Source organism: Kogia breviceps, chromosome 6, assembly GCF_026419965.1.
Source record: "Kogia breviceps isolate mKogBre1 chromosome 6, mKogBre1 haplotype 1, whole genome shotgun sequence".
Taxonomy (NCBI): Eukaryota; Metazoa; Chordata; class Mammalia; order Artiodactyla; family Physeteridae; genus Kogia; species Kogia breviceps.
The window spans coordinates 24,218,563-24,246,111 of record NC_081315.1 but is presented as its reverse complement, the minus strand read 5'-3'; the positions used below and the strand labels follow the sequence as shown (position 1 = coordinate 24,246,111).

At 37.4% G+C, this 27,549-nt stretch overlaps 1 protein-coding gene across 1 annotated transcript in view; it reads right to left on the bottom strand.

The window, feature by feature from the left end:
- Positions 1-25,050, bottom strand: part of SMARCA5 (SWI/SNF related, matrix associated, actin dependent regulator of chromatin, subfamily a, member 5) — a 45,621-nt gene extending 20,571 nt beyond the window's left edge. Inside the window, exons 1-10 of the mRNA XM_059066750.2 lie at positions 24,158-25,050; positions 20,892-20,966; positions 15,388-15,554; positions 12,895-12,995; positions 11,294-11,394; positions 10,337-10,516; positions 9,019-9,174; positions 8,789-8,920; positions 6,405-6,473; positions 2,730-2,839 (exon numbers count right to left, since the gene is read on the bottom strand). Of these exons, the coding sequence (XP_058922733.1) occupies positions 2,730-2,839; positions 6,405-6,473; positions 8,789-8,920; positions 9,019-9,174; positions 10,337-10,516; positions 11,294-11,394; positions 12,895-12,995; positions 15,388-15,554; positions 20,892-20,966; positions 24,158-24,334 (1,268 nt within the window). The 5' untranslated portion in view covers positions 24,335-25,050. The remainder of the gene's footprint in view (positions 1-2,729; positions 2,840-6,404; positions 6,474-8,788; positions 8,921-9,018; positions 9,175-10,336; positions 10,517-11,293; positions 11,395-12,894; positions 12,996-15,387; positions 15,555-20,891; positions 20,967-24,157) is intronic.
- Positions 25,051-27,549: the final 2,499 nt, after the last annotated feature.

The window sequence follows — 27,549 nt, the reverse complement described above, 5'->3', positions numbered from 1 at the left end:
CAGCAAACATCATTCTCAATGGTGAAAAACTGAAAGCATCTCCTCTAAGATCAGGAACAAGACAAGGATGTCCACTCTCACCACTATTATTCAAGTTTTGGAAGTTCTAGCCATGGCAATCAGAGAAGAAAAAGAAATAAAAGGAATACAAATTGGAAAAGTACTAAAACTGTCACTGTTTGCAGATGACATGATAATATACATATAGAATCCTAAAGATGCCACCAGAAAACTACTAGAGCTAATCAATGAATTTGGTAAAGTAGCAAGATACAAAAATAATGCACAGAAACCTCTTGCATTCCGATACGCTAATGATGAAAAATCTGAAAAAGAAATTAAGGAAACACTCCCATTTACCATTGCAACAAAAAGAATAAAATACCTAGGAATAAACCTACCTAGGGAGATAAAAGACCTGTATGCAGAAAACTATAAGACACTGATGAAAGAAATTAAAGATGATACAAACAGATGGAGAGATAAACTATGTTCTTGGAATGGAAGAATCAACACTGTGAAAATGACTACACTACCCAAACAATCTACCGATTCAACGCAATCCCTATCAAATTACCAATGGCATTTTTTACAGAATTAGAACAAAAAAATCTTAAAATTTGTATGGAGACACAAAAGACCCCAAATAGCCAAAGCAGTCTTGAGGGAAAAAGCAGAGCTGGAGGAATCAGACTACCTGACTTCAGACTATAATACAAAGCTACAGTAATCAAGACAATATGGTACTGGCTCAAAAACAGAGATACAGATCAATGGAACAGGATAGAGAGCCCAGAGATAAACCCATGCACCTATGGTCAACTAATCTATGACAAAGGAGGCAAGCATATACAATGGAGAAAAGACAGTCTCTTCAATAAGTGGTGCTGGAAAAAGTGGACAGCTACATGTAAAAGAATGAAATTAGAACACTCCCTAACACCATACACAAAAATAAACTCAAAATGGATGAGAGACCTACATGTAAGACCAGACATTATAAAACTCTTAGAGGAAAACATAGGAAGGACACTCTTTCACATAAATCACAGCAAGATCTTTTTTGACCCACCTCCTAGAGTAATGGAAATAAAAACAAAAATAAACAAATGGGACCTAATGAAACTTAAAAGATTTTACAAAGCAAAGGAAACTACAAACAAGACAAAAAGACAATCCTCAGAATGGGAGTAAATATTTGCAAATGAATCAACGGACAACGAATTAATCTCTAAAATACATAAACAGCTCATGCAGTTCAATATCAAAAAAACAAACAAAAAAAACCGAATCCAACAATGGGCAGAAGACAAAGATAGACATTTCTCCAAAGAAGACATACAGATGGCCAAAAAGCACATGAAAAGCTGCTCAACATCACTAATTATTAGAGAAATGCAAATCAAAACTACAATGAGGTATCACCTCACACCAGTTAGAATGGGCATCATCAGAAAATCTACAATCAACAAATGCTGGAGAGGGTATGGAGAAAAGGGAACCTTCTTGCACTCTTGGTGGGAAAGTAAATGATACAGCCACTATGGAGAACAGTACGGAGCGAGGTTCCTTAAAAAACTCAAAACAGAATTACCATATTACCCAGCAATCCCACTACTGGGCGTATACCCGGAGAAAACCGTAATTCAAAAAGACACATGCACCCCAATGTTCACTGCAGCACTATTTACAATAGCCAGGTCATGAAGGCAACCTATCGCCCATCACCAGACGAATGGATAAAGAAGATGTGGTACATATATACAATGGAATATTACTCAGCCATAAAAAGGAACGAAATTGGGTCATTTGTAGAGATGTGAATGAAACTAGAGACTCGTACAGAGTGAAGTAAGTCAGAGAGAGGAAAAACAAATATCATATATTAACGCATATATGTGGAACCTAGAAAAATGGTACAGATGAACTGGTTTGCAGGGCAGAAACTGAGACATAGATGTAGAGAACAAACGTATGGACACCAAGGGGGGAAAGCTGCGGGGGGGTAGGGGTGCTGCTGTGATGAATTGGGAGATTGGGATTGACATGTATACACTGATGTGTATAAAACTGATGACTAATAAGAACCTGCTGTATAAAAAAATAAAAAATTCAAAAAAAAAAGGAAAGAAGAAAAAGATAATAAAAACTTATAAGGTTTTCAACTTTTTTAGTATGTCCTATTCAAGTATTGTAAAAGTAGCCACCATGTGTCATCACCATAATTTCACAAAAGGACATTTTATCCTGCCTAAAATAAAACATCAACTCAGAATGGAGTCTTTTAAATTAAATAAATGTAGCTTTCTGCGATAAGAGAAAGCACTTAAGTTTTCTCATACCTCTACAATCTCCAACTTCATCAGGGACTAGCCCTAGCCCACAGGCCAGTATTTATAAACCACTGGGTTAACCACATGTCTTACATCTGTGCCACCACAGCTTCTTTTTTAGAAACCCAAGCAGTGGGCTTTAAATGTATCCCTGTTAAATGTCAAGTTTAATTTTTGAACTCATAAACCTCCCAACTTGACTCCGTCATCTAATAAAGACTATTCATCACAGATTTGATTAGTAAGTCCTAATCAAATTATACAACTGGGAAACTCTTTAGGCTGAGTTCAATCCAGCAAACAGAATTCCTTGACAACACAAGTTAGGAAAATAAAATAAAAATGAAAGTTAGTATAGGATCAAGAGTGATTTCAAAAACATCTCAGCACACATACCATTCCCTTTGCATTTTGCTGAGACCCACGTAGATTTTTACTTCCTTCTTTGGAGGTAAACTCTTTTCAACATCAGCCTTAATTCGACGAAGGAGGAATGGACGCAAAACCTTAAAAGCGCAAAAAGAAATGCAGATGAACTTATCTGTAATGTAAGTATTATTTAAGGATCTCAAAAGTGTCTATTAAATACACAGAAAAGAAATGTATCTTCTTGGACATCAAATTATTCTTAGGACTTCTTCCTTCCAAATATATAATTTATTATTAGTGATTTCCTAAAGAGTAATGTTAAGATGAATATTTTTTTAATACGTAGTCAGAAAGAGAAAAACTACTATCATATTAAAGCATATATGTGGAATCTGAAAAAACTGGTATGAGAATCTTATTTACAAAGCAGAAACAGATGTAGAAAATGTATGGATACCAAGAGAGAAGGGGAGGGTGGGATGAACTGGGAGATTGGGACTGATATATATACACTATTGATACTATATATAAAATAGATAACTAGTGAGAGCCTGCTGTGTAGCACAGGGAACTCTACTCAATGCTCTGTGGTGACTTAAATGGGAAGGAAATCCAAAAAAGAGGGAATGTATGTATACCTATGGCTGATTCACTTTTCTGTACAGTAGAAACTAACATTGTAAAGCAACTATACTCCAACAAAAATTTTTTTAAATATATACTGTCATAAAGTATCAAAAATAGTAAATTTTCGGGTTTCCCTGGTGGCACAGTGGTTAGAGTCCGCCTGACGATGCAGGGGACACGGGTTCGTGCCCCGGTCTGGGAATATCCCACATGCCGCGGAGCAGCTAGGCCCTGTGAGCCATGGCTGCTGAGCCTGTGCTCCGCAATGGGAAAGGCCACAACAGTGAGAGGCCCACGTACTGAAAAAAAAAAAAAAGTAAATTTTCAAGATGGTATTTTCAACATTCATTTCCTCTCAGATTTCAAACTAGTTACCTACATGTAGACTGTCTAACATTTCTTAAGAAATGGCTAGGTTTACATTAAGATGTCTTCATGGTTACAGTTTTAAAATTTACTACCATTTTCTTATGGAAGTAGACAAATGTAAAGTATACAAATCGTGAATATACAGTTAGATGAATTTTAATCAAGTAAACATATCCATGTAACCATCTCCTAGATAAACAGAACAGCCCATAAATCCTTCTGTAACCTTACCAGTCACTATCCCCCCTTTTTCTTCCCAAAAGTAAGCAATATTCATACTTTTTAACATCATAAATTAGTTTTACCTGTTTTTAACTTTATATACAAAGACTCATGATCATTTATCTCTGGTTTCTTTTTTTTTTTTTTTTTTTTTTTTTTCGGTATGCGGGCCTCTCACTGTTGTGGCCTCTCCCGTTGCGGAGCACAGGCTCCGGACGCACAGGCCCAGCGGCCATGGCTCACGGGCTTAGTTGCTCCGCGGCATGTGGGATCTTCCCGGACCAGGGCACGAACCCGTGTCTCCTGCATCGGCAGGCGGATTCTCAACCACTGCGCCACCAGGGAAGCCCCTCTGGTTTCTTTTATACAACGTTATACTTGTGAGACATACCGATGTTGTATGCAGTTGACATCTATAAAACTGAAGATATCCTTTTATTTTTGTCGTCCTTTGTTCTATTTACACTAGCTTATAAAAATATAATCACCACAAAACAAATTAAAAATTGATGAGAAAAATAATAAGCAACACTACTCTAATACCATCACATAAGGAAGCTAGGACAGCCCTAGCTGAAAGCTAGCACCAACTGCCAGACATGTGAGCAAGGACTTTCAGCCCCACTGACCCTCTTTCAGAACTGTCCAGGTACATGCAGCTGGATAAATACAGGTAAAATCAGCAAAGAGCCCACTCAGCCAACTCATAACTTCTGGAATTATTGAAACACATACAATTTAGGTTTTGGTGCAGGTTTTGGGGGGATTGGGGAGTGTTGCAACAATAGAAAACTCATACGACAAGAATTATCTCATTCCTAAGTACACCCATGTGATTGTGAATATACTCTTTCATTAGGAGATCAGAGGAGCTATGATGGGACTTTCAGGACAGAGCAGAATGGTAGCCACCAGACCTTTTCCCCCTGATTTGGTTAAGTATCTTCATACTACTCTCTGAACAAAACAAACAAATGCCAAAACTGGTATTCTGTTGTGTGGATTTTAGTATGCTTTACCTACATGTACCCATCAGTTTATTAAAGCAAAGGCTACATATACACTCCACAGTCCTTCAAACAGATAAATCTGAGTGCTTTGTTGGTTGAATACCATCTAAATTGAAACAAAGGTGTCTAGGAGATCATCACCTTCAAATGTTCAACAAAATAAAATTTCAGTACATAGAATTTTAAAGTACCTTAAAAATTAATTTATGTATAAAGAAATATCAGAACATTCATAAAATTTTTAATTTTTCCCCCACTTTGAGCCAGGCATTGTGCTAGTGATACAAAAACAAATGTTAAGACATACTCTGCCTTTGTGTTTACAATGCAGCAGGGAAAACGTGTAAATACGTCATTTCAGTACCGTGTGCAAAGTCCTATATAACATTAGAATGTCAGGATTAGTAAAGATAGAATATACAGAAAGAGTCTCTAGGCTGGCCTCAGCCTGGCTATTCAGTGGAGAAAGTGACATCACCACTGAGTCTTGGCCTAGGTGTTATCAGTAAAAGAGGGCAGGAAAGGGGATACTAGATGTGGCAAAAAAGGTAAGCAGAGAGACTGAGATAAGCACAATGTTTACAGAAAACTGACAATGGGGCCAGCAACTCTAGCAAATTAAAGCTTGATATAAGAAGTGAAACAGAAGTTGGAAAATACTCGAAAGGTTAACTTTTTGGAGGAGGGGCAATGTTGCCCTGCAAGACATGTTTATAATGCCTAGAAACATTTTCCATTATCACAAATGAGGGCATATACTCTGGCATCTAGAGCGCAGAAGCCCTGGCGATGCTGTCAAACAAGAAAGCCACCCTTCCTCACCCTCCAAAAAATTATTCACACCAAAATGTCAACAAAAGTTGAGGAACCCTGAGTTAGGTCATGAAAGGCCTTCCATGTCATGCGTACATGATTTACCCTGCAGGCCAGGGTATCACAATCTGTGGTCTATCAGAGAAATTTCTATCTTCCTACCAACTTTCACTTGTGAATCTCCACAGGAAGGAACGAAGCCATACTTCACGGCAAAAACATATCAACTCGTCTCGCACTGCGCTATTAGTGACTGCTTACACACAGTCACTGGATTTAAGCACAACAGATGGACCTTTAGCCTTTTAGAACAAAATCTATTAGATTCTCCTACGGAATGTAAATGGAACTAAGGTTCCAAAACTTACGTATATTAAGTCCTTATGCAACTCTTCTTTCCCCTACTGTACTTTTTTTTAACCCTAAGGGATTACTTTTTTCCTTCATAAAGTTAGGATTTCACCCTAGTTTCTAAGGCTAAAACTGCCTATATTACCCCTCCTCCCATCATAAGATTAAGCAGTTAAGTGGGCAGGATTCAAACAGATCTGATGCTAAAGCCACTGTGCTTTCTGTTAACAGAAAAATAATCCACTAACTTAAATCTGTAGCATTTTTCCCATTGGAAATATGCTTTCTAACCCTACTCCAAAATACTTACCATATGAAGCCTCTCAACTAGCTTTTGATCCCCAAGGCAATTGTTTGTATCAAACCAGGAATCAAAGTCCTAGATTAACAAACAAAAAATACATTAAGATCAGAGATAATACCCTGTTATGCCAGTGATATAGCATATAACAATAATTTCTAAAATTAATTTAATGTTTGAGTTGTGAACCACAAAAATCATTTAGTTCAATTCCTTATTTTTCATGTGCACTATTGTTAGCAATTAATTTTAGAACTAGTTTGAGAATCATATTATTTCCTTAACATTTTTCTCAAAAACATCCAGATGCCAAGTTTCATAGTGAAAAGAAAATTGTTAGAAACCAAGTTTTACAGAATTAGAAAATCAATATCCTTGAAAAAATATCCTCCTTCAGTTTCAGAAAACCTTAAAAATTAAAACCACTTCATGGTTTGTTCTCAAAGACCATTCAAGACTACTCAAACACAAGCTTTCTAGAGCAATGTCAATTTTCATTAAACTTACTAAAAGTGAAATTGAGATTACCAGCATTTCATTGGTATTTGGGTAGGATTTGAACAAGGACAGTTTCCCTATCCATACCTCTTTAGCATATTTATTATATACAGCTGACCCTTGAACAACGCAGAGGTTAGGAGCACCAACACTTCATGCAGTTGAAAATCCACATATAACTTATAGTCAGCCCTCCCACTGTGGATCATGCAGAACTATAGTATTTACTACTGAAGAAAAAAAAAAAAAATGTGGACCTGCCCAGTTCAAACTTGTATTGTTCAGGGTCAAGCTTTGTCAGTAAACATAATCTTAGAGTTCACTGCGTTAACTAAAACAAAGCTTTAGCAGATTATTAAACAAATGAAAGTGTCAATGTGGTAGGAAAAAACATCTCAAAAACAAAATCAAAATACATAAAGCAGAACTAAAGTAGCTTGATAACACTGACTAAAATGTCTTTCAAAACACAATTTTCAATTAAAAAAAAGAACACAATTTTCTCTACTCAAAATGATCCTTACTTAACACAACAAAGCAAAATTAACACCTTTTTGGAACTTACACCTTTTTGGAACTTATTTGAATAAGCTCTTCAAAGACACACACACACTCCAGCAATGGGAACAAAGGGTCAAAAATGAATTCTAGTCCAACAAAAAAATGAAATTACTAATAAGCACAGACTTTCGACATAATGTACATTATGTTCCTAAGTACAACCAACAGTTCAAATAGTTAATTAACCATTTCTATTACTGCAAATAATCTATCAAAGGTAAGGATTAGCTTCTATGTTTGCTAGACCGTAAGAAAGAATGATTAGCCATATTTCACCACACTTGAAGGCCACCTTGGGGAGAGGGCATCCTGGGGACTTAAAACACAGGCAACAGGAAGTATGCAAATTCACTTGGGGGAACACCCTGAGCGCTACCTTAAAAACATAAGCAGTCCACCTAGAGCCACTGAAACAATGTCAGGCCAACAGTCCACCTAGAGCCACTGAAACAATGTCAGGCCAACAGTCCACCTAGAGCCACTGAAACAATGTCAGGCCAACAGTCCACCTAGAGCCACTGAAACAATGTCAGGCCAACAGTCCACCTAGAGCCACTGAAACAATGTCAGGCCAACAGTCCACCTAGAGCCACTGAAACAATGTCAGGCCAACAGGACCACCAAATAAGAATGTGAATCTATGACATTCCAGAGAGAACAAACCATGATTTCTAAAAATAAGACTAAAATCAAAAGGCACAAAAGTAAATTCTCAGGATGCATACAAAACTTGGTAGGTTACACGAGGCTAACTACCTAAAGGCGTGAAAAAGTAATGATTATCTCAAGCAGTACTGAAAGGTAGGCCAATTCTTTTTTAATTCTTCTAGTTTTATTGAGATAAATTGACATACAGCTCTGTATAAGTTTAAGGTGTACAGCACAATGATTTGACTTACACACATCATGAAATGATTATCACAATGTTTACAGAACATCCATCATCTCATATATGTACAAAATCAAAGAAACAAAAAAAAATCTTCCCTTGTGATGAAAACTCTTAGGATTTATTACTGTTAATTACTCTTAGTTGTTATTTACTCTCAACAACTTTCATGTAAAACATACAGCAGTGTTAACTACATTTATCACGCTGTATATTACATCTCTAGTACTTAATTATAAGTGGAAGATAAATAAGTACAATAAACTTTGTGCCTTTTGACTGGCTTCATCCAATTCCCCCCCTCCGTCCGCCTCTGGCAACCACAAATCTGATCTCTTTTTCTATGAGTTCATTTACTTGATTTTTGAAGCAGGCCAATTCTATTACAAAAATGTATAGTATTAAAAAACACTGTTCCAACTAGAAAATAATAAGAAATACTTACATCAGCTGAATTAAAGACATCTGGCAACAAAAAATTAAGAAGTGACCAGAGCTCATGCAAATTGTTTTGAAGAGGTGTTCCAGTTAATAATAGTCGATTTGTAGTCTTGAATTCCCTCACTATTTCTGACAACTGAAAGAAACAAATTCATCATTAGAATGAATATTCTGTACATCGATCAAATTCGAAACTAAGGTACAAATGATTTGCACACCTAAATATCAAATTACCTTAGATTTTTCATTTTTGATCCTGTGAGCTTCATCTATAACTAAGTACCTCCAATTAAATTTCTTGAAAACAGACTTCTCTTTAATAAGCATTTCATAAGATGTTACACATACATCCCATTCTCCTGGTAATAAAACATCTCTGACAAAAGCAGCCTGTGTAGCAAAAGAAAAAATTTACATCATGAAGAAATAAAATATACATTAAATTTACTGATGACAAGGATGTAATCTACTATGTAAAAGGGGGTGGGAACAGTAAAAAGAAGAGTCATCTATAGGACGCAAGCAGCTAGAACCAGCTCAAAGTAACTTCATTAACCATGAAGTAATCATGTCAGAGCCATTTAGTAAAAACCAACTGACAAAATTCTTCAGTGCAAAAGTCAACAGACTAACTCTTAAAATGTCTTCTTTCCTTGATTCCACTAGGTGCTAAAATTCTTAGCACATAGGTTTAGGAAAGGATAGAGAGTTTTCTGACATAAAGATAGATAAGGACTAAAGGCCCATTTGCAGTAAGCATTTTCATTCCTTTTATGTTTATAGATCTATTAACACATTGCTATTAATTTTCTCATTTTACAGGTGAGGAAACTAAAGCAAAGACTGGTTAAACAATTGGGCTTCAAAGCATAATAAGCAATTTTGTAACTTATAATACAAAAAGGGAGAAAAGAAATCTAGAGTCATCACTGATATCTGAATAAAGGGAAAACAAAATTAGGTACACAGTCCTTCAATACAGTATGAGTACATTTTTTAATCTGAATTTTATATTCTTAATAGTGTCATTATTTCCATATCTTCTTCCAAAAAGGATGTGCCAACTTATCAATATTTTAACTTATTTCAACAGGTATCATACTGACTCATCACGTTACTATTTACATTTTTACTATTTACATTATTATTTACTATTACAAATTACTATTCCATGACTATTACCATTATATACATCAATCTAAAAATCTGGCTCCTTAAATTTCTAACCACCTCACACAATCAAAATTTCTTTTAAAAATAAGAAAATGCTGCTAGAATGAGACACAGCCTTTGATTTTATAACTACCTCCAGAAAGCAGGAGAAAACAACTATATTCTTATAGCTTTCTACAGTCTACAACTCCATTTCCCTAGTATAAACCTTAACCATCAAAAAAATATTCCATTTATAAATTACTAATATTTGTGAAGACCAAGCTTATTATTGGACCCTTTTTCTCTCCTTTTATCCCTCCTCTAGTTATCCCCCTCCCACAAACCTGAATTCAAATTTTTTTAATATCAAAAATGTAATGAAATATGAGAAACTTACTCTTTGTTCTTTATCTCCTATTAAACAAACAGATCTAAGCGTTGGTACCCATCTCTTGAATTCACTCATCCAGTTGTGTAATGTAGACTTAGGAACCAAAACCATATGAGGACCAGGAATGTTTCTATAGTGTTTCATGTACCCAAGAAGAGAAATTGTTTGAAGAGTCTTTCCCAGGCCCTGAAAGAAAAACAAACACAAAGCAGTGAAATACAAAAACAAAACAGACTTCCATATTCATACTTCCCGACATATACAGAAACATTTAAAAGAAAAGTTATGTGTACAGCTAACAAATGGCAAAAACTTGATATGTGTCAAGTTTACGAGTGTTACGTCATTTAACCTTCACAAGTCTTTGCAGGATGTACTATTACCATCTCCATAAGGCCCAGATATTTGTTTAAGTGACTTTCCCAAGGTCATCTAGCAGAGCTAGAATTGAGACCTATTTCTTTTGACTCCATACTTTCTCTAAACAATTGTCTTATTAGCACTATAGCTATAGGGAAACATAAAACATTCACTACATAACTAGTAAATAGTAAACAAGGTATAATGTTTTACGGGATAGAACTGTACAAGCTACCATCATGGAGAAAATATTTCTCGATGACATTCAATTGACCCCACCACCTGTGTTTTGTAGAATTGAAGGGAGATGGCCAAATCATTACATTATAAAAGTCAACCAAAGGCATGTTTCTCAAAATGTATTATTTTAAAATTTATTACACTTTCATAGATAATAATTCCTCGCAGCTAAAGTACAGATATAAGATCCCACTTATGCAACTAAAGTGAGCTTTTATCAGTTTGACAGAGGGTTAGTCTGCTAACAGTTTTAGAGTATAATCAATAAACTATATGCTACAAGCCTTAACTTTTATAAATCTAATGACGTATAAGGTTTTAAATTATAAAATGTGGACTTGTACAAAGCTATCAAACACATACCATTTCATCTGCTAGGATACCATTGATGCCGTTCTCATACAAAGAAATGAGCCAATTTAATCCTCGGACCTGATAATCTCTCAGTTTACCCCATTTTACATCTAAGAACAAAAGAAAAACGACACGCACATTTTAAAGACAATAAAAACAGGTGGGAAGGTCCCCCTCCATCTGATACTCAGAGGATTAACTTGGGCCTACACTTGTTTATTCTGACTGTACTTTCTTTACTAGGTCTTAAGAATGGGAATTTTGCAAGTTTCAAATCAGTAGAGGTAGCGGCAGTGGTCTGGAGTGGAGATGACAGATAGGAAGACAACTGAGTACAGGAAGCATGACTGGAGGCATCAGAGTACCTCTATCACTCTGTTCCTATGTTACCCAGATACTGGTCCTAGAGACTCTTTGGCTTCTCTATTTCCTTTTTCAAGGAAAAAGGAAGAAACAAGTGTTTCTAACCAAACGTTTTCACCTTCCCTGATGACCTAAATAGAGGTTCTCTGGGGATTTTGTTTTTGTCCTAATGAAGGGGAAATAGGAATTAGAAAAGATTGTTTTTCCTTTACTCTTCCTTAATTTACTTTTCCAAGGAGTCCTACAAAAAGGAACTGTATCTCTTTCAGGGTTTATTACATATTTCCCACCCCATAATAATTACTAAGTATATGGATCATAAATAACCCAACTTTTTAAAAAACTGTGTATTCTGTACTCCATCCCTTTTGAAAAACATTGCTTTGAGATGAAAAGTTAATCAATGCTGGGAAAACTAGTTACAATGTAGGAATGTGAGAAAGAGATAACTCAAATAATTCAAATTTCCTTTCGCCTTGTAAATCTGGTTCTGGCTGCTAGTTTCATGAAAAGAAATGGAAACTGCGTACTGTGTAACAAAAAAAACAAAATCTGGAAGTACACGCTTTAACCAGCCTGCTGAATTTCTAACCAAATCCTATCTTCCCGGAAGTTCAGTTTGCTAATTATTAAGATAACAAATCCAAACTATACGCCCTATATTGACTATTATAAATTTTTTTTGCTCACAACCACTATGATCACACAAACTTGTCACCAAGTGAGACAGAGAAAGGAGGTCAGGAAAAAAATGCTGGGCTTCAGTGAAGACAACCGTGCCACCAGACAACCAAGATCATATATGGGTAAAACCTAAACCTTGTTAACCATGTTTTCTTTTGGAAAACCTTTAATAATAAGTACATTTTGGAAAAAAATTTAAAACAAACAAAAAATCAGAAGATGAGTAAATAAAGTCTTTATGAAGTGCCTTTTTTTACACATTAGTCTTCTTATCTGGGGCAAATATAAGGCAAACTTCATTCCCAGTTTTACATATACATTCAGGCCACAACAAGCACAATGGCGTTTTATGACCCTTTGAAATACAGCACCACTATCATACTAATATACTATGGCTTCCATCCAAAAAATATCTGAAGTTCATTTCACTATCAATAAATTTCAAAAGATCACTAAAAATTCCATTTATAAATTACAGCCAAGAAAAATCCAAAACATTAACCAAAGGATATCTCAAAAGGGGATGTTTCAGAGATCAAGTAATTAAATATGTGGTAACGTACATGACGGAGAGTCTTCAAATCGAGTGCAAACATTGGTTGCTTTGGAGCTTTCTGTTAATAATTCTTCGTCCTCCTCTTGCTCTGTTCTTCGGTGACGATAGCTGTCAAGTTTAAAATAAAATCAAGTGATTTGAGTTTTGGCTTTAATTTTAACTACCAGCTACTATTTCAACATAATAGTCAAGAGGCTGACCAAGATTACACAATAATTTCTTAACAGGCATGTAAATTAAGACTAAAAAAGTAATCAGTAGAAATCATTAGTAAATTTAAACCTGAAATGTTTTACATGGTTTTCTAAGATATACATACAGGTTTTAAAATAGAGTAATACCTTAGGTTAACCAGAACCTGATAAACATAAATGTGATAATCTAATTTCAAGGAAATATGCAGTCAGAAAAACCTCATAATTTGCATTTTTAAGTTAAGTATTTTTCCCCTCGACCTCAAATAGTACCAGAAGTCACATTTTTAAAACTACAGCCTTCACCAAAAGCTGCAGACTGCGCAGAATAGAGACTTTGGGCTTAAGCAACGACTCTTAACTGATTCATCAGAATTACTCAAAGCATTTTAAATACACTTGCCCAGATTCTACAACCCAAGAGAATCAGATACTTCCTCTTAATAACTAATTTTCTGCAGTTATAATATTGCCAGATTTCTTAATCGCTAAAGGACTCAGGTAAGTAAAACTACTTACTCCCCGATTCTCAAGTTTCCAATTACACCTTCCTATTTTCAACAAATATTTTCATTTAAATTAGAAAACAGTAGATTATTCCACTCTTGTGACCTCTAAATCTAACTTATTGCTTATTTCTACCAAAACTACATGCTTGATGATAGAGGATATCAGCCTTCCCAGACAGAGAAATATTCCTCAGAAATGCAGGCCAAGGCAATAAAAACACAAGGATGTTTTTGTTTGTTTTATGTGCTTCTAATCAGAAGGTCTTAGTGTAAGTGTTATTTCTTGTGCTTCTCTGCAATCCAACCCTATGAAACTTAGTGCAAAGATCTACCCGCCCCCCCAACCCCAAGTTATTCTCCATAAACTGAGAATTTTAACTTCGTTCTTTTTTTAATAAAATCTCCTTCACAATATATTATCAAGATAGTTGATTATTAGGGTTGTTGAAACTGAAGATAAAAGCTGGAATATGCTTTATTACCTCAAATTGAGGCATCATTGATTGTTAACTGGATGATGGAAAGGGGAAAAAAAGCATATATGTACTTATACTAAAGGACAGGACAGTACCATTACCCTAATTACTTCACTTAAGCTAACTTTCCATTTAAGATGGTTTGATGGGTAGATAAGAAATCTATTAACCAAAACTCCTTTTCTTCACCAACACTAATAAGATCAAAGCTGAACAATTTTTTATCTATTTACTACATAGTATCTTTATCTTACAGGCTCTTAAGAGAAGTGTTTCTTCTCATGCCATCATACTGATGACCCCATAACAATATCCATTACAGTAGTCTGCATTTCCAGAGCACGAGACTGATGCTATTTAAACAGCTGCAAACTTCAGGTCTGAAAAATTTAAATACATCTGAATTGCAAAGTTCTCATGAAGTTTCAGATGTATTAAAACAAAAAGCACTTTGGTTACAAACAATGGATTAGCAAAAAAAATATAACAGATGAGTAGAATACCTCAAATAAAATTAAGGTAATATGCTTTTTGATGATAATGTCCTCGAGATAGAGCTAATACTTCCATGTTTCTGTATACTATGTAGTAAATTTAACAGTGTTGATAACAGTTTGTACTCTCCTCTCTTAGATAACCTAGCATATTTTAATTACTGATCACATTTCATTTTTCACTTTGGAAATTACATATAGCCATTCCAGGGAGCTGAGACTGCCCTAAATTTACTATTACAAACTGAACATCTTAGTCATCCAACCAGCACAAATTCTAAAAAAGAATTTATAAATTCAACATGTAAGAATTACTTTACACATACTGAACCACCACCCAACAGTGTCATCATACACCTTGACACTTCAATTTATATAAAGAAAACTAAGTATGTAACAAAAATTTTAAACAAACTGCCGTGGCATAAATCATCACAACATCCACACACAAGCACAGACTTCAGATAAAAGCAATACCCTCAATGCATGTATGTGGTTTAGGAGACTAGAGCACACTCCAAGTTAGATCTAACTTCAAAGCTGGATTATTCTAATTCCCTCTAGGTGATGTTAAATAGGCTGTTTAACCTCTGCATTTGTTTCCACTACAAGGAGTGGAATACATCTGACTTCCCTATTCAGTCCATATAAAAATAAAGCATTATGCAAATTTTTATTTATTTATTACATGTATGGCTATATCCTGCCAAGCCAATCAGGCCAAATAAATAACAACACCAAAACAATTTTTTTAATAAAGTGATTTTATGCTAATGAAGACTCAAAAATAAGTTTGCTTCAACTATTAAGTATCAAATATTACTCACTCGCCAACTGACAGCAAGTTCTGTTTCTCATCCTTTTTTATTCGTGGGCGCCCTGGTTTCATCTTCAAAGGTGAGGTTGGAGTCTTCTGAGCAGCAGGCTGAATGAAATGTGCAAACAGCTCCGTCTGCTTTAATAAATACTCAAATCTATTTGCCCGGTCAGTTTGCTGCAAAAAATTTGAAAACACATTTTATCAGAATATTAATACAATTTCAGAAATCAAAGTTCCAACATGCCTCCACAAAACAATCTCAGAAATAAAAAGGAACAAACTACTGCTATGGGTAACAACACAGATGCGTTTCAAAAGCATCATACACACTAAATGGAAGAAACCAAACATAAAAGACTACACACTGTACGATCCAACGTACATGAAATTCGAAGTACTGACTTCGTAGAAAGCAGATCTGAAGTGGCAAGGGGATGAGGGCAAGAGCAAAAGTTTTGGGGATCACAGAACTGTTCGACAGCATGTAAGGTGGTTAAATGACCACATGTATTTGCCAAAACTCACTGAATTACAAACATAAAACTATTGTGTGTCACTCATACTTCAATACAGTTGACAAAAAAATATCAAATAAAAAATAAAAAGACATTGTGTAATACAAGTGTATTTACTCAGAAGGGGGAAAAAATGCATTGGTCATTCATCAGTTAGGCTGTTTCAAATTTTAAAAGGCTATCAGGCTTAAAAAAACATCTATAAAGTTCATGAAATATTCATTAATCCAATGCAGTTCTTAATACCATTTCTTATTTTCATATCTAAGATCTACTGCTTTGAATGTTCCCTATTATCACACAAAGAGAATGGAAGAATTTAAACCAAAAAACATTTAAGATCTTGAAATCAAGTTTTTATAAAAATAAACAAGGGTGGGGCTTCCCTGGTGGTGCAGTGGTTGAGAGTCTGCCTGCCGGTGCAGGGGACACGGGTTCGAGCCCTAGTCTGGGAGGATCCCACATGCCACGGAGCAACTGGGTCCGTGCGCCACAACTGCAGAGCCTGCACGTCTGGAGCCTGTGCTGCGCAACAAGAGAGGCCGCGACAGTGAGTGGCCCCCACTCGCCGCAATAGAGAAAGCCCTCGCACAGAAACAAAGACCCAACACAGCCAATCAATCAATCAATAGAAATGCTGTAGAATTATTATTATTTTTTTTTTTTTGTGGTACGCGGGCCTCTCACTGTTGTGGCCTCTCCCGTTGCTGAGCACAGGCTCCGGACACGCAGGCTCAGCGGCCATGGCACACGGGCCTAGCTGCTCCGCGGCATGTGGGATCCTCCCGGACCGGGGCACGAGCCCGTGTCCCCTGCATCGGCAGGCGGACTCCCAACCACTGCGCCACCAGGGAAGCCCCTGTAGAATTATTTAAAAAAAAAAAAAAAAATCTCGGGGGTTAGTTCTGTGAAACACTGCATAAAATTTTTTTAAAAAATAAAAATAAACAAGGGAAATCTAGAGCCTTTAGACAAGACTTTTTACAGACACTCTGGTTAAAAAAAGGAGAAACAAGAAGACAAGAGTTCAATAAACAGAGAAACCAGTTACTCAACTCAACAACTCTACCTATAAATGCTTAAAATGTCAATTTTAGAATGAATTCCAAAACAATATTTTACCTAGCAAACACCAGATATAGTCAAACATCGTAATGCTGTAAAAACTATGTATTTTTTAAAGGAAGACATAATTTTTAAAAATCATACCAAGGTAAAACTGAAGCCAAATTTGCTATCAGGAAGGCACAGGGTGACAGTGTTTCACTGGACCACAAATGTAGCCCAATCCATACAAATAACAACAGGTCAACATGTTTCTGCTTAGTAATGTCCTATAGATGACAAGCTTCAGGTTGTTTAAGACTAAAAAACTGTTTTAAAGTACTGAACTGAGATCCATATACATATATGTATTTTACACAATTTCATTTCCTAATAAATGTATAATAAAAGAAAAGCCAAGAACATGCAATGAGAAAGATGCTGCTACTTAAAAAAGACTACCTGTTAATTGTAGTTATGTTTGGATCAAGATAAGTAAGCTCTGGAAATAAATTCAGATGGGTCAGAGTCTAGATATTTTAAAGCAAAAGCTACTCTACAGTATTCAAATCACTGAATATGTATTCTTCACTTCTTTAAAAACATTTTCAAATCAACATTTTCTTCATAAATACCTATTCAATTCAAAAAATACTTCTGCGTGTCTACCAGAAAAGGTATTTCGTTTCTTTAGGAAGTTGTCATTATAATCCAATACTGAAAACAGAACATAATAGGTAAATTATGTAAGATTGTCAGAAAATGATGAATACTCAGAAGTAAAAATAAAGCAGAGTGATGGCAAGTGCAAGTAGCACTGAAATTTTAACCAGGAAGATCAGGAAAATCCAAACAGAGGTAATGTTTTCAACAGAGAAGGGAGGGGGGGTCCCCCCAATTCTTAGACCTTAACACACCTCTCTAATGCTCAAAAACCTTTAATGGCTCTAGATGTCTTAAGATGATATTTTTTCGAAGTGTGGTTCATGATCCATCAGACCAAAAATATCCAAGATCCGTTATCTTCTAAAAGGTCACGTTTGAGAACTACTGCCTTAAAGAATTAAATATAAGTTTCATCAGGGCCTTACAAAAGATTCCATAATTTCCAAAATTCTCTCTCATTGACTCAAGTCGTGGTGGGGTTACAAACTAGTTGCAAAACACCGAGTTCAGAACACACTTACAGAATAAGCTTTCAGTAGAACTGTGGCAAAGGTTTGAGGGGAATAACAGGCAAAGACCTGGCTGCTTGAAAAAAATGAGAAGGTTAAGATAAAAATGACTTGAGATCTTAAAAGAGGGGTAAGGAAAATGAACCTATCTACAAAATAAAAACAGACTCACAGACATAGAGATCAGACTTGTGGTTGCCAACGGGGAGGAGGGGAGGAAGATGGACTGGGAATTTGGGGTTGGTAGATGCAAACTATTACATTTAGAATGGATAAACAATAAGGTCCTACTCTATAGCACAGAGAACTACATCCAGTCTCCTGGGATAAACCATAATGGAAAAGAATATTAAAAAAAGAATGCATATATGTGTAAAACTGAGTCACTTTGCTATATAGCACAGACTGGCACAACACTGTAAATCAACTATACCTCAATTTAAAAAAAAAGGCTTAAGGAGAAAAATCGCTTCTTAAAAAGCAGAAACAATAGAATAAGATTAGGAACCTAAAAGAAATGAATCATAAAATCAAATGGAAGATTAAAGTCAATAGCCTTGGAAAAAGCTTCTTTCTCTGAGCCAGAAGGAAACGACCAGGACAGTAGAAGCCATACATGCTTGGAAACAGAGAGGAAGTAAATTGCTGATGGGCCAGCAATTCTTTGTGGAGGAAGACTGAAAATGAGGGTGTGGCAGAAAAGGAGTAGAACACTTAATCAGAGTGGCAAAGTTTTAGAATGGCTAAATGGGATTGTTGAGCAATAAATACTGAAAGCCAAAGACAGTAAAAACCATAAACTTATTCCGGTACCAGTCAGCACTATTATTTTAGTTTTCTCAAGCAGTACTCAGCAGCCTGGGTTCAAGAATGAAGAGTGGATATCAAGACTTACCTATGAATAGGATCTAGCAGATGATAAAGAAGTTGCTTAGAAGAAAACTGCTTCTCAAGATCATGATGTTGAAAAAGGAAATTAAATTAGGAGCCTAAAAAATCTGTAGGAAGTGAGAAAAAATTTACAATAAAGGGAACCGTGAAGATGAGAAGCATTGTAAAGAACCATGGAAAACCTCCATTATATAATCAGATTTGTGTTGTAAATATACTTTGCAAAAATACAAAGAGATGTGGAAGAAGCCAGATCATGAGAAAGGAGCCAAATAAAGATGCCAACACAATAATTCATACAACAGAAGAATAGTGAACTAGGGTGATGGGGAAAAGATAAGAGAAATATTTATGAAGTTAAATTTGCGAAGACTATTAAAACTATGAGGTACTGTAACAGCTTGGGTATTTATTAAGAGAAACTTTCATTCATTGAGATAATCCTAAGTAGAGTGTGGGGTAGAGATAAGGAATTCAATTTTGGATACTCCTAAATAAGAGGTACCAAAGGGACTTAAAATGTCCAACAAAAAAATGAAAATGCAATGGTTGGAGGCATCTGAAGTATTCACTTAGAGATGGCAGATGAAAACCAGTGACACGGATCAAACTGTCCAAGAACAAATGTTCAGAATGTAATGAGAATGACAAAGGAATAGGATAAATAAATAGGATAAATAGGTCAAATAAATAGGATATCATCAAGAAAAAAAAGGTCTCTCAAGGCAAGAAAAAATTCTGTGCAGCGGTCAATGGTGTCAAACACAAGTGACAGCAAGGAAAATCAAACTACAATTAAGCCAAAGAACTGGCCATTAGAATCACTAGTACTGTGTTAATGACAGAATCTAAGTTGTGAAGGGTTAAAGGAATGAATGGGAAAAGGAGAGCTGGAAAACATATCTTTTTCTTCAATTAAGTTTGACAGCAAAGAAAGGCAGCAGAACAGTTACAGATACACACATATATAAATGTAATAGAAATCATATAGAATAATACATCATTTCTACTTTACATATTGCAATATGTATTATGCACATTATATACGTGTATACATATACCCATGTGCATACTTTTAGGATTTTGAAGCTATTTAAGAGATTCAGAAACATTTACTGATATTGAAGAGAAAGTCAAAGAACAAGGGGAAAGTAAGATTTGTTAAAATTTACTATGTGCCAGGTATTGTTCTGGGTGCTGAAGACAGAAAGATAAAGACACTGTCCCCACTCTTAAGAAGCATACTGTGTTGTGTAGTGGTGTCATTAATACACATGCTATTTTAACTTTTTAAGACTTCAAAACAATTAAATGAGTTTAATCCACACAAAGCACTTAGAACAGGGCCTGCTACATAATAATCATTCACTATTAGTCATTATTATTGAATCTAAATTTAAATTTAAAGCTCTTTGTAGGTACTGGTTAACTCAGGGTAAAATAAAGTTTCCTAAGAGGATATGAAACATGAGCTGGGTATTTTTCAAGTATAACATTAATATTCTCTTTTGTAAAGATCCCATCCATATTATAAGGCTGTAGGCAAGGAGCATGTATTATTTGCTTTATAACCGGTAGAGTACAATGCTAGACACATGCAGAATAAATATTACCTTGAATAATTACTTCTCTGGTCTTTAACTCACCTCACTCCCAATGCTAAATCTTAAAATATAAGGGGTGTTATAGCATAACCCACATATTTACATAATATGTGAATTCATGCAATACTTCTATATTTGTTTTACATCGTCAAGTAAGTAAGGTACAAAAATTATAGTACTGCACGTTATACATATTTAAATTGGATATCCATGCTTCAATTTTGGTACACTTAATCACCTAATAAAAACTTATATAAAACTCTTCATACGCCTAGAACATACCATTTTTTCTTCATAGGTAGGATCTGGTTCTTGGATTTCTTTTTGCTTTCCAGGAGACGCATCATCAAATACTTCCTGGTAGGAGGGAAAAATCATGGATTGTTCTTCAAGAATACTCAACACACCGTTATTAGACTGATTTCTGCCCAAAACACATTCAAAGTAATACACTTCTGCCCCAAATTTCCCAGATACTTAAATGGCTGTCATCCTACCTGATAGGAAACCTTAATTAAAAATACCATAATGATAACAACTTATTTAATCCAAATATGTAATATGCTACTGCCAAGACTGAAACACAAGATTATTATCTCCATCATCCTAGAACAAAATTACTTTCAGCAAATGTTTCGTTTTCTAATCAAAAATTATGAAGCTAAATTAAACAGTATAAAATGTGAAGAAAATACATTCCCTTTTAATCATAAAGCTGCAGTATCTACTGTACTGCTACACAAATATACACCTGGAAAGTTGCATTAGTCACGCTGATTCCCATCTTCTGGAAAATTAAAAAAATTCATTATGCAGCCTAAAGTGAATACCCTTTAAGTACAATCTGATTCCTTAATTGGTAATAAATGTGCTATTTTTGCAAATTTATTCACCCTGACATTCAAAACGCCACAAACAACAAAATAACAGCAACAACTACACTGCAAAGTTCCACTCATCCATTAAAAGAACATAAGAAAAGCTGGTGAAAGTCTAACTTTCATTAATGATGTACTAATCTGTGTGTGGCAATACATACTGTAATAAAGCTACCTGTGATTAAGAAGTTGGGGGGATGGGGTTGGTGTAGCACTAAAATTAAGAGGTCAACTGACCCAAATTCAAGTCTAACTTCATTGCTAAGACCTGTAGGAACCTGTGTAACCTTAAGCTCATCACAAATCTCTGGTCTCCACAAGAAAAAAGGACAAAGCCACCAACCTAGCCTACTTCACAAAATGGTAATGGTACTTGGATACCATGAAAGGTCAAATACATCCCAAAATAATAAGATGTGCTTTCCAACAGCAGTCATTATTTCTTTCACAGTTTAAAAAAAAAAAGGTTTGGATTTAGGACTCTTGAGGTCTTATAGTTACTTGTATCTACCTATCAGTCGACTCAATACTGAGAAATGAGGATGAACAAAGATAGACCCCATCCACATAGCCAAAAAGATCACAATAATAAACAAACAATGAGACTGCTTCTGTGACCTATCAGTACCAAGCAAAAAGAAAAAATTAACCTAATACATAGGAAAGCTAGCTAATATTTCTAGGAAAGTGGGCTCTGTCAGAAAATAAATGATTTTGGAAAAACCCAAATTAAAAGACCAAGAAAAGAAAAATCACACTATAATGTGAAGGAAAAAATAAAAACTAAAACTAGTCAGTAAAAAGATTGATAAAATTTCTGATGTTCCTATTCGAAGAAGGTAAAAATAACTAAGTCATTTTTAAATAAATGAAATCGTCAAACACCTTTTTTGTAAGAATATTAAAGGGCAAGATATTCGGGGAAAGGGTCAGTTTCAGAGCCAGATGTGGGTTCTATCACAGGTTCTACTTACCAGAAGACTCAATTTCCCCATTTGGCAAATAAAAATACCACTGACCTCATTTGGTACTTGTTGGAACACTAATATCCATAGTTAAACTTTAATTCCACTTTAACTTAAAAATAGCAACTGAAAGCCAAAATATTTAGTTTAGGCTTTAAATTATTCTGCTTTCTGATGTTTCCTTAACACCTCTTATGAGACTTTGGTTGTTATTCCAACATTTGAATGACAGCCCCTTTTGAGAAGCTGAGGACAACTAAGGACAGCAATTTGCAGAGAACTGCGTATTTATATACAACTGCTTTTAGTGTCAAACTTCAAACCCCCTTAAGCCATGAAGCAGGAATCCAAGTTAACACTGGGAATGCGAAAGAACCATTTAAAACCTAAAGAAAGAGAAAACAGGCAACACCAGATATGAATTTGAAACAAAGTCGCTTAAAACTACAGAACACCGGATGTCCTAGTCCACCAAAACCCACCGTCACCTAAAAGTTCTTTCAAAAACTAGTAACATGTTACTTCACCCTAGATTAGACCGCTGTTGCCCCAATAAAACTACTGCGCCAAATGCTTCAATGGTAAACTGCGCTACCATTTCCTTATTAATTCTGCAGCAACGTTCATTTTTAGAGCAGTATTACCTTCGCTCAATCTGTCCAAGGATGGAAAAATCCCAGAAATCTTTAGGCTGCAACTATAAAATATCTCAAAACAGACTGAAAGCCAAGAATAAAATTTGGAAGAAGCAAGCAATCACTTTGTTCCCAGACATCGCAAAGCCTTGGAGCACACCCAAGAGACCCGCCTGGCAGTTCCCCAATCTTTCCACCCCCGCAGTACTGTCACCATCCCCTGGCCGGCCAGCCCCAGTCCAGAAGACAGGCTCGGCAGCGAAAGGTACCAATTATATATATATATATTAAAAAAAAGACCAAGGCCCCCAAAGAGGAATTGCGCTGTTCTGAAAGCCCCTGACTCACTAATTCATTCATCCATCCATCCATCACCCCCTCCCCAAATGAGATGGGGGTTCAAGACAGCTGCTGCCGCCTTGGTCACTTCCCTCCCCATGGAACAGTGCCTGGGAGGAGCCTCCTCTCCCTCCAAGGGAGCAGCTGCGCCCCGCTTATCCCCACTGCGCCCTCAGCTATCCAGCTCTCGCCATTGTTTCTGCCCGGAACAGATACCTCCCCCGCAAGGACCGGGATGAAGAAAAGGAGGCCCAAGTCCTCGGAGGCGCTCCTTTTAAATGCCTTCCCCACCCCGCCCATCTACCCTCGTTCCTAAGGGGAAATCTCCCTCGCCCTCCCCCCAAGTTTAGTGGAAACTAAAATCGAGATTCAGAGATGGGCGAGGGAATTATGGGAGTCTAGCTTTAAAAAAAAAAAAAAAAAAGGTAGATCCCACTCGGCCTCAGAAATCAAGAACATGTGTCTAATAAGAGCATTCGAGGGTTTGGCAAGGTTCGCCAAAGAGGCAAATAATGTAAATGTGAAGTGCCAGAGATCCATTTGAGTCGGCTGGGATAGGCTAGGCACAGGGCGCAAGGGTGAGAGCATCATTTCGGATCCACAGGGTCCGAGGCCGAGTCTGGGTGCACAGGAGTGAAGTTCGGCTCTGCGTCTCATCACTAACACAGAGGCGAGAGAACCAGTTCCTCCTCCCCATCCCGCCCTCTCCCCACGCCACGAGCCGCCCTCACCTCCATCTCGGAGTCCCCGGCGCCGGCGTTGGCCGCTGAGGCAGCCGCCTGGGCTGCGACGCCCTCGGGGCCGCCTTTGTTGCTGTTGTTGTTCCCGCTGCCGGCGGCCGAGGTTGCGGGCTTGGAAGGCGCGCTCTCGGGAGGCGGGGGTGGCGGAGGGTCGGCCGCGGACGACATGATGTTCCTTCTGCGTCACCGCTGCTGCCAGAGGCTGGGCCCGGCAGGGATGAGGAGGAGGCCTAGGCCTGGGAGGCTACGTCGCAATGAGCTGATGGAGGAGCGAGAGGACCACCCGAATGCCCCCTTCGCCGCGGCTCAGCGACGAGCCCTAGCCAGGCCCAGCAGCCTCCCCCTCTCGTCCTCCTCTTCCGCCGGGTTCGGGGTTCCACCGGCGCTTTACCTCACGGCGGGAATCACGTCGACGAGAGTGGGCGGGGTCACCCGGGTCACTGAGGTCAGGGAAGGCGGGCTGATTTACTGGAGGGTGGAGGGTTGAGGGAGAAGGAAAGGAAAGCGAAAGAGGGACCGGGAGCGGGAAATGACTCGGCCGCCTCCTCTTCTTCCTCTGGTAGATATAATCTATCTCGCCTGCATCCAGGTCTACTACCTACGCCACCGACTTTCAACACTCGCGAGATTGATAGTTGGCTAAATGACTGGGTTCCAGTTGCGCATGCGCATTCTCTCCTCCTCGCCCTTGGCCACTCCCCCTCCGGGGCCCCCCCACAAGCTCAAGGGCAAAGAGTGGGCGGGGCCTCAAGGGAGAGCTCGGAGGCGTAGGTTTGTGCTTCCGCTCCCATGCAGGACGCGAGGGCAGTCTTACAGGCGTTCTTAACGGCACACGGTTCCCGGACGCCGCATCTCCTGTGGTTGTCAACGATCGGCGGCACTCCCTGAAAATTTGCACAGGTTTTGCGCCGCCTACTGCAGCATGGAGGTCTGTGCAGGCCTTAACACTTTAACCGCCTCCGCTTATAGGCGTGACGCCACTGTGTTGATGACGTTGTGGTTATTCCAATAGACGTCTCACTGTTCTGTTGTCTAAGGAAGAGTGCCCGTCAGTGTGATTTTTTAGTTTTCTGTCATCAGATGTTAGCTATATCAGTCATTTCTAAATTCCTTCTACTCTTCGGTGCAGAGTTAGGCGATATTTCCTCTGAATTTACATGCTAAAAGTAAGCAAACTGTGCCTACCACCATGTAAGTGAGAAACGTGAGTAATCAATAGATAAGAGGCAATGGGTTGTATCTTTTCCTCAACCATCAAATATTAAATTTAAATGTACATTCTTCTCTTCTTAAGAAATGTTACAACAAATCACCACTGGTTTGTACACCGCCTTGCCCACTCTTCAATACAGCCTGAGGGTCTTGCGCACCCATCTGTTGCAGATTTTAAGCGCAGCGTGTTTTATTTAGTAGCAGATCTGCACACTGCAATAAATTGCTATCTGCCCTGCACAGGCTCTTATTCATCTTTGTATCCCCATGTCCAGTATCCTATCAGTACGTATTGAATAAAGGAGACACACTTTTAAAGAGTTAAGGTTTGAGCAAACTGTTGATTATGTTGAATTTCAAACAGAAGGGATCTCCTTTGAATATATAGCCTGCAAACTTTTAACCAATCGAGTGATAATTCTTTAACTGAGATCTGGAACAATGTCCCCCAGCCCATTATAAATGCTATTTCTGAGACTATAAGGAACCGCCTAAGGATATATGAAAAGAAAAATACCTAAATGATGTTCATCGCACGCTTCGCATGTAATTGCAAAAAACCTAGCAAGAGGCTGAGTCCAACATTGAAAGTATGATTTTAAAACTATTGTACACCCACAAAATGAACTATTATTGACCTTTAACAACCATTAATGTAGACGACTGTTTATTCTATAGTGTTAACTAAAAAGAAAATTTAGCAGTTCAAAAATATGAATAAAACTTTGAAACGATAATCATAAAAGTACTGAAAGTGATTGTTGTTGGTGTATATTTCCTAATTCTTTTTTGTTTGTATTTTTTTATTTTTTCTAAAATGAATTTGTGTATTATTATATTGAGCAAAATATTTTTAATATTTAAAAAATACTTTCACCAAAAATAGATTGTGTGGAAGGGTAAAAAGTTAGTGTCTAGGGGAGTAGCTGACATATAGACACTAAATACTTATGAGAACTTTCTTGCTGGCACAGTGGTTAAGACTCTGCGCTCCCAACGCAGGGGGCCTGGGTTCAGTTCCTGGTCAGGGAACTGGATCCCACATGCCTGCCACAACTAAGAGTTCTCATGCCACAACTAAGGAACCAGCCTGCCACAACTAAGACCTGGAGCAACCAAATAAATAAATATTGTTTACAAATAAAATAAAATACTTATGAGTAAATATTTATTTAATATTGACATTAAGTAGAAAGAATATAACATTTATTTAATATTCAGAGTATTTCTTCACCCTATAATGAAAGGTAAACATCTTGGGTCCTGGTTTGGAAACCCTAAAAATATACTGAATATATAAATGGATGAAGCTTAAGTCTGACAATTTAAGAAAAACAAATAGCAAGAAAAACAATAAATAAAATTGCCTCCAAAATGACAACTGTCTTTTTTAACATACATATTTATATTATGAGTGCGTTTCTCATATGAGCATATGAACACCATATGAGAATCTTGTGGGGGAAATTATAGAGAAAAGATACTTAAAAGAAAGGAGGAAGGGACTTCCCTGGTGGCACAGTGGTTAAAGAATCCACATGCCAGTGCAGGGGACATGGATTTGACCCCTGGTCTGGGAAGATCCCACATGCCGTGGAGCAACTAAGCCTGTGTGCCACAAATACTGAACCTGTGCTCTAGAGCCCATGAATCACAACTACTGAGCCCGCATGCCTAAAAGCACGTGCTCCACAACAAGAGAAGCCCCCGTTTGCTGCAGCTACAGAAAGCCCGCGCAGCAACGAAGACCCAATGCAGGCAAAAAAAAAAAAAGAAAGGAGGAAGAGGAAACAATGTTTGAATCACTAATCTAACAACGGGGACAGAGAAACCAATTTTGAGCAGGGTCTAGAAGCAGGGAGGAAGGGAAGAGAGGAGTTACAGAAAAGACAGGGTGCCGGGAAATTGAGCTATAGGGACATTAATTGAGTTAGGCAGATGGTAGTACTTATATGGTGGCCAAATGACAAAGGCCTGTTGTTCTTCACATACTAAGAGGCTAGGGCTTCCGTGGTGGCGCAGTGGTTGGAGAGTCCGCCTGCCGATGCAGGGGACGCAGGTTCGTACCCCAGTCTGGGAAGATCCCGCATGCCGCGGAGCGGCTGGGCCCGTGAGCCACGGCCGCTGAGCCTGCGCGTCCGGAGCCTGTGCTCCGCAACGGGAGAGGCCAC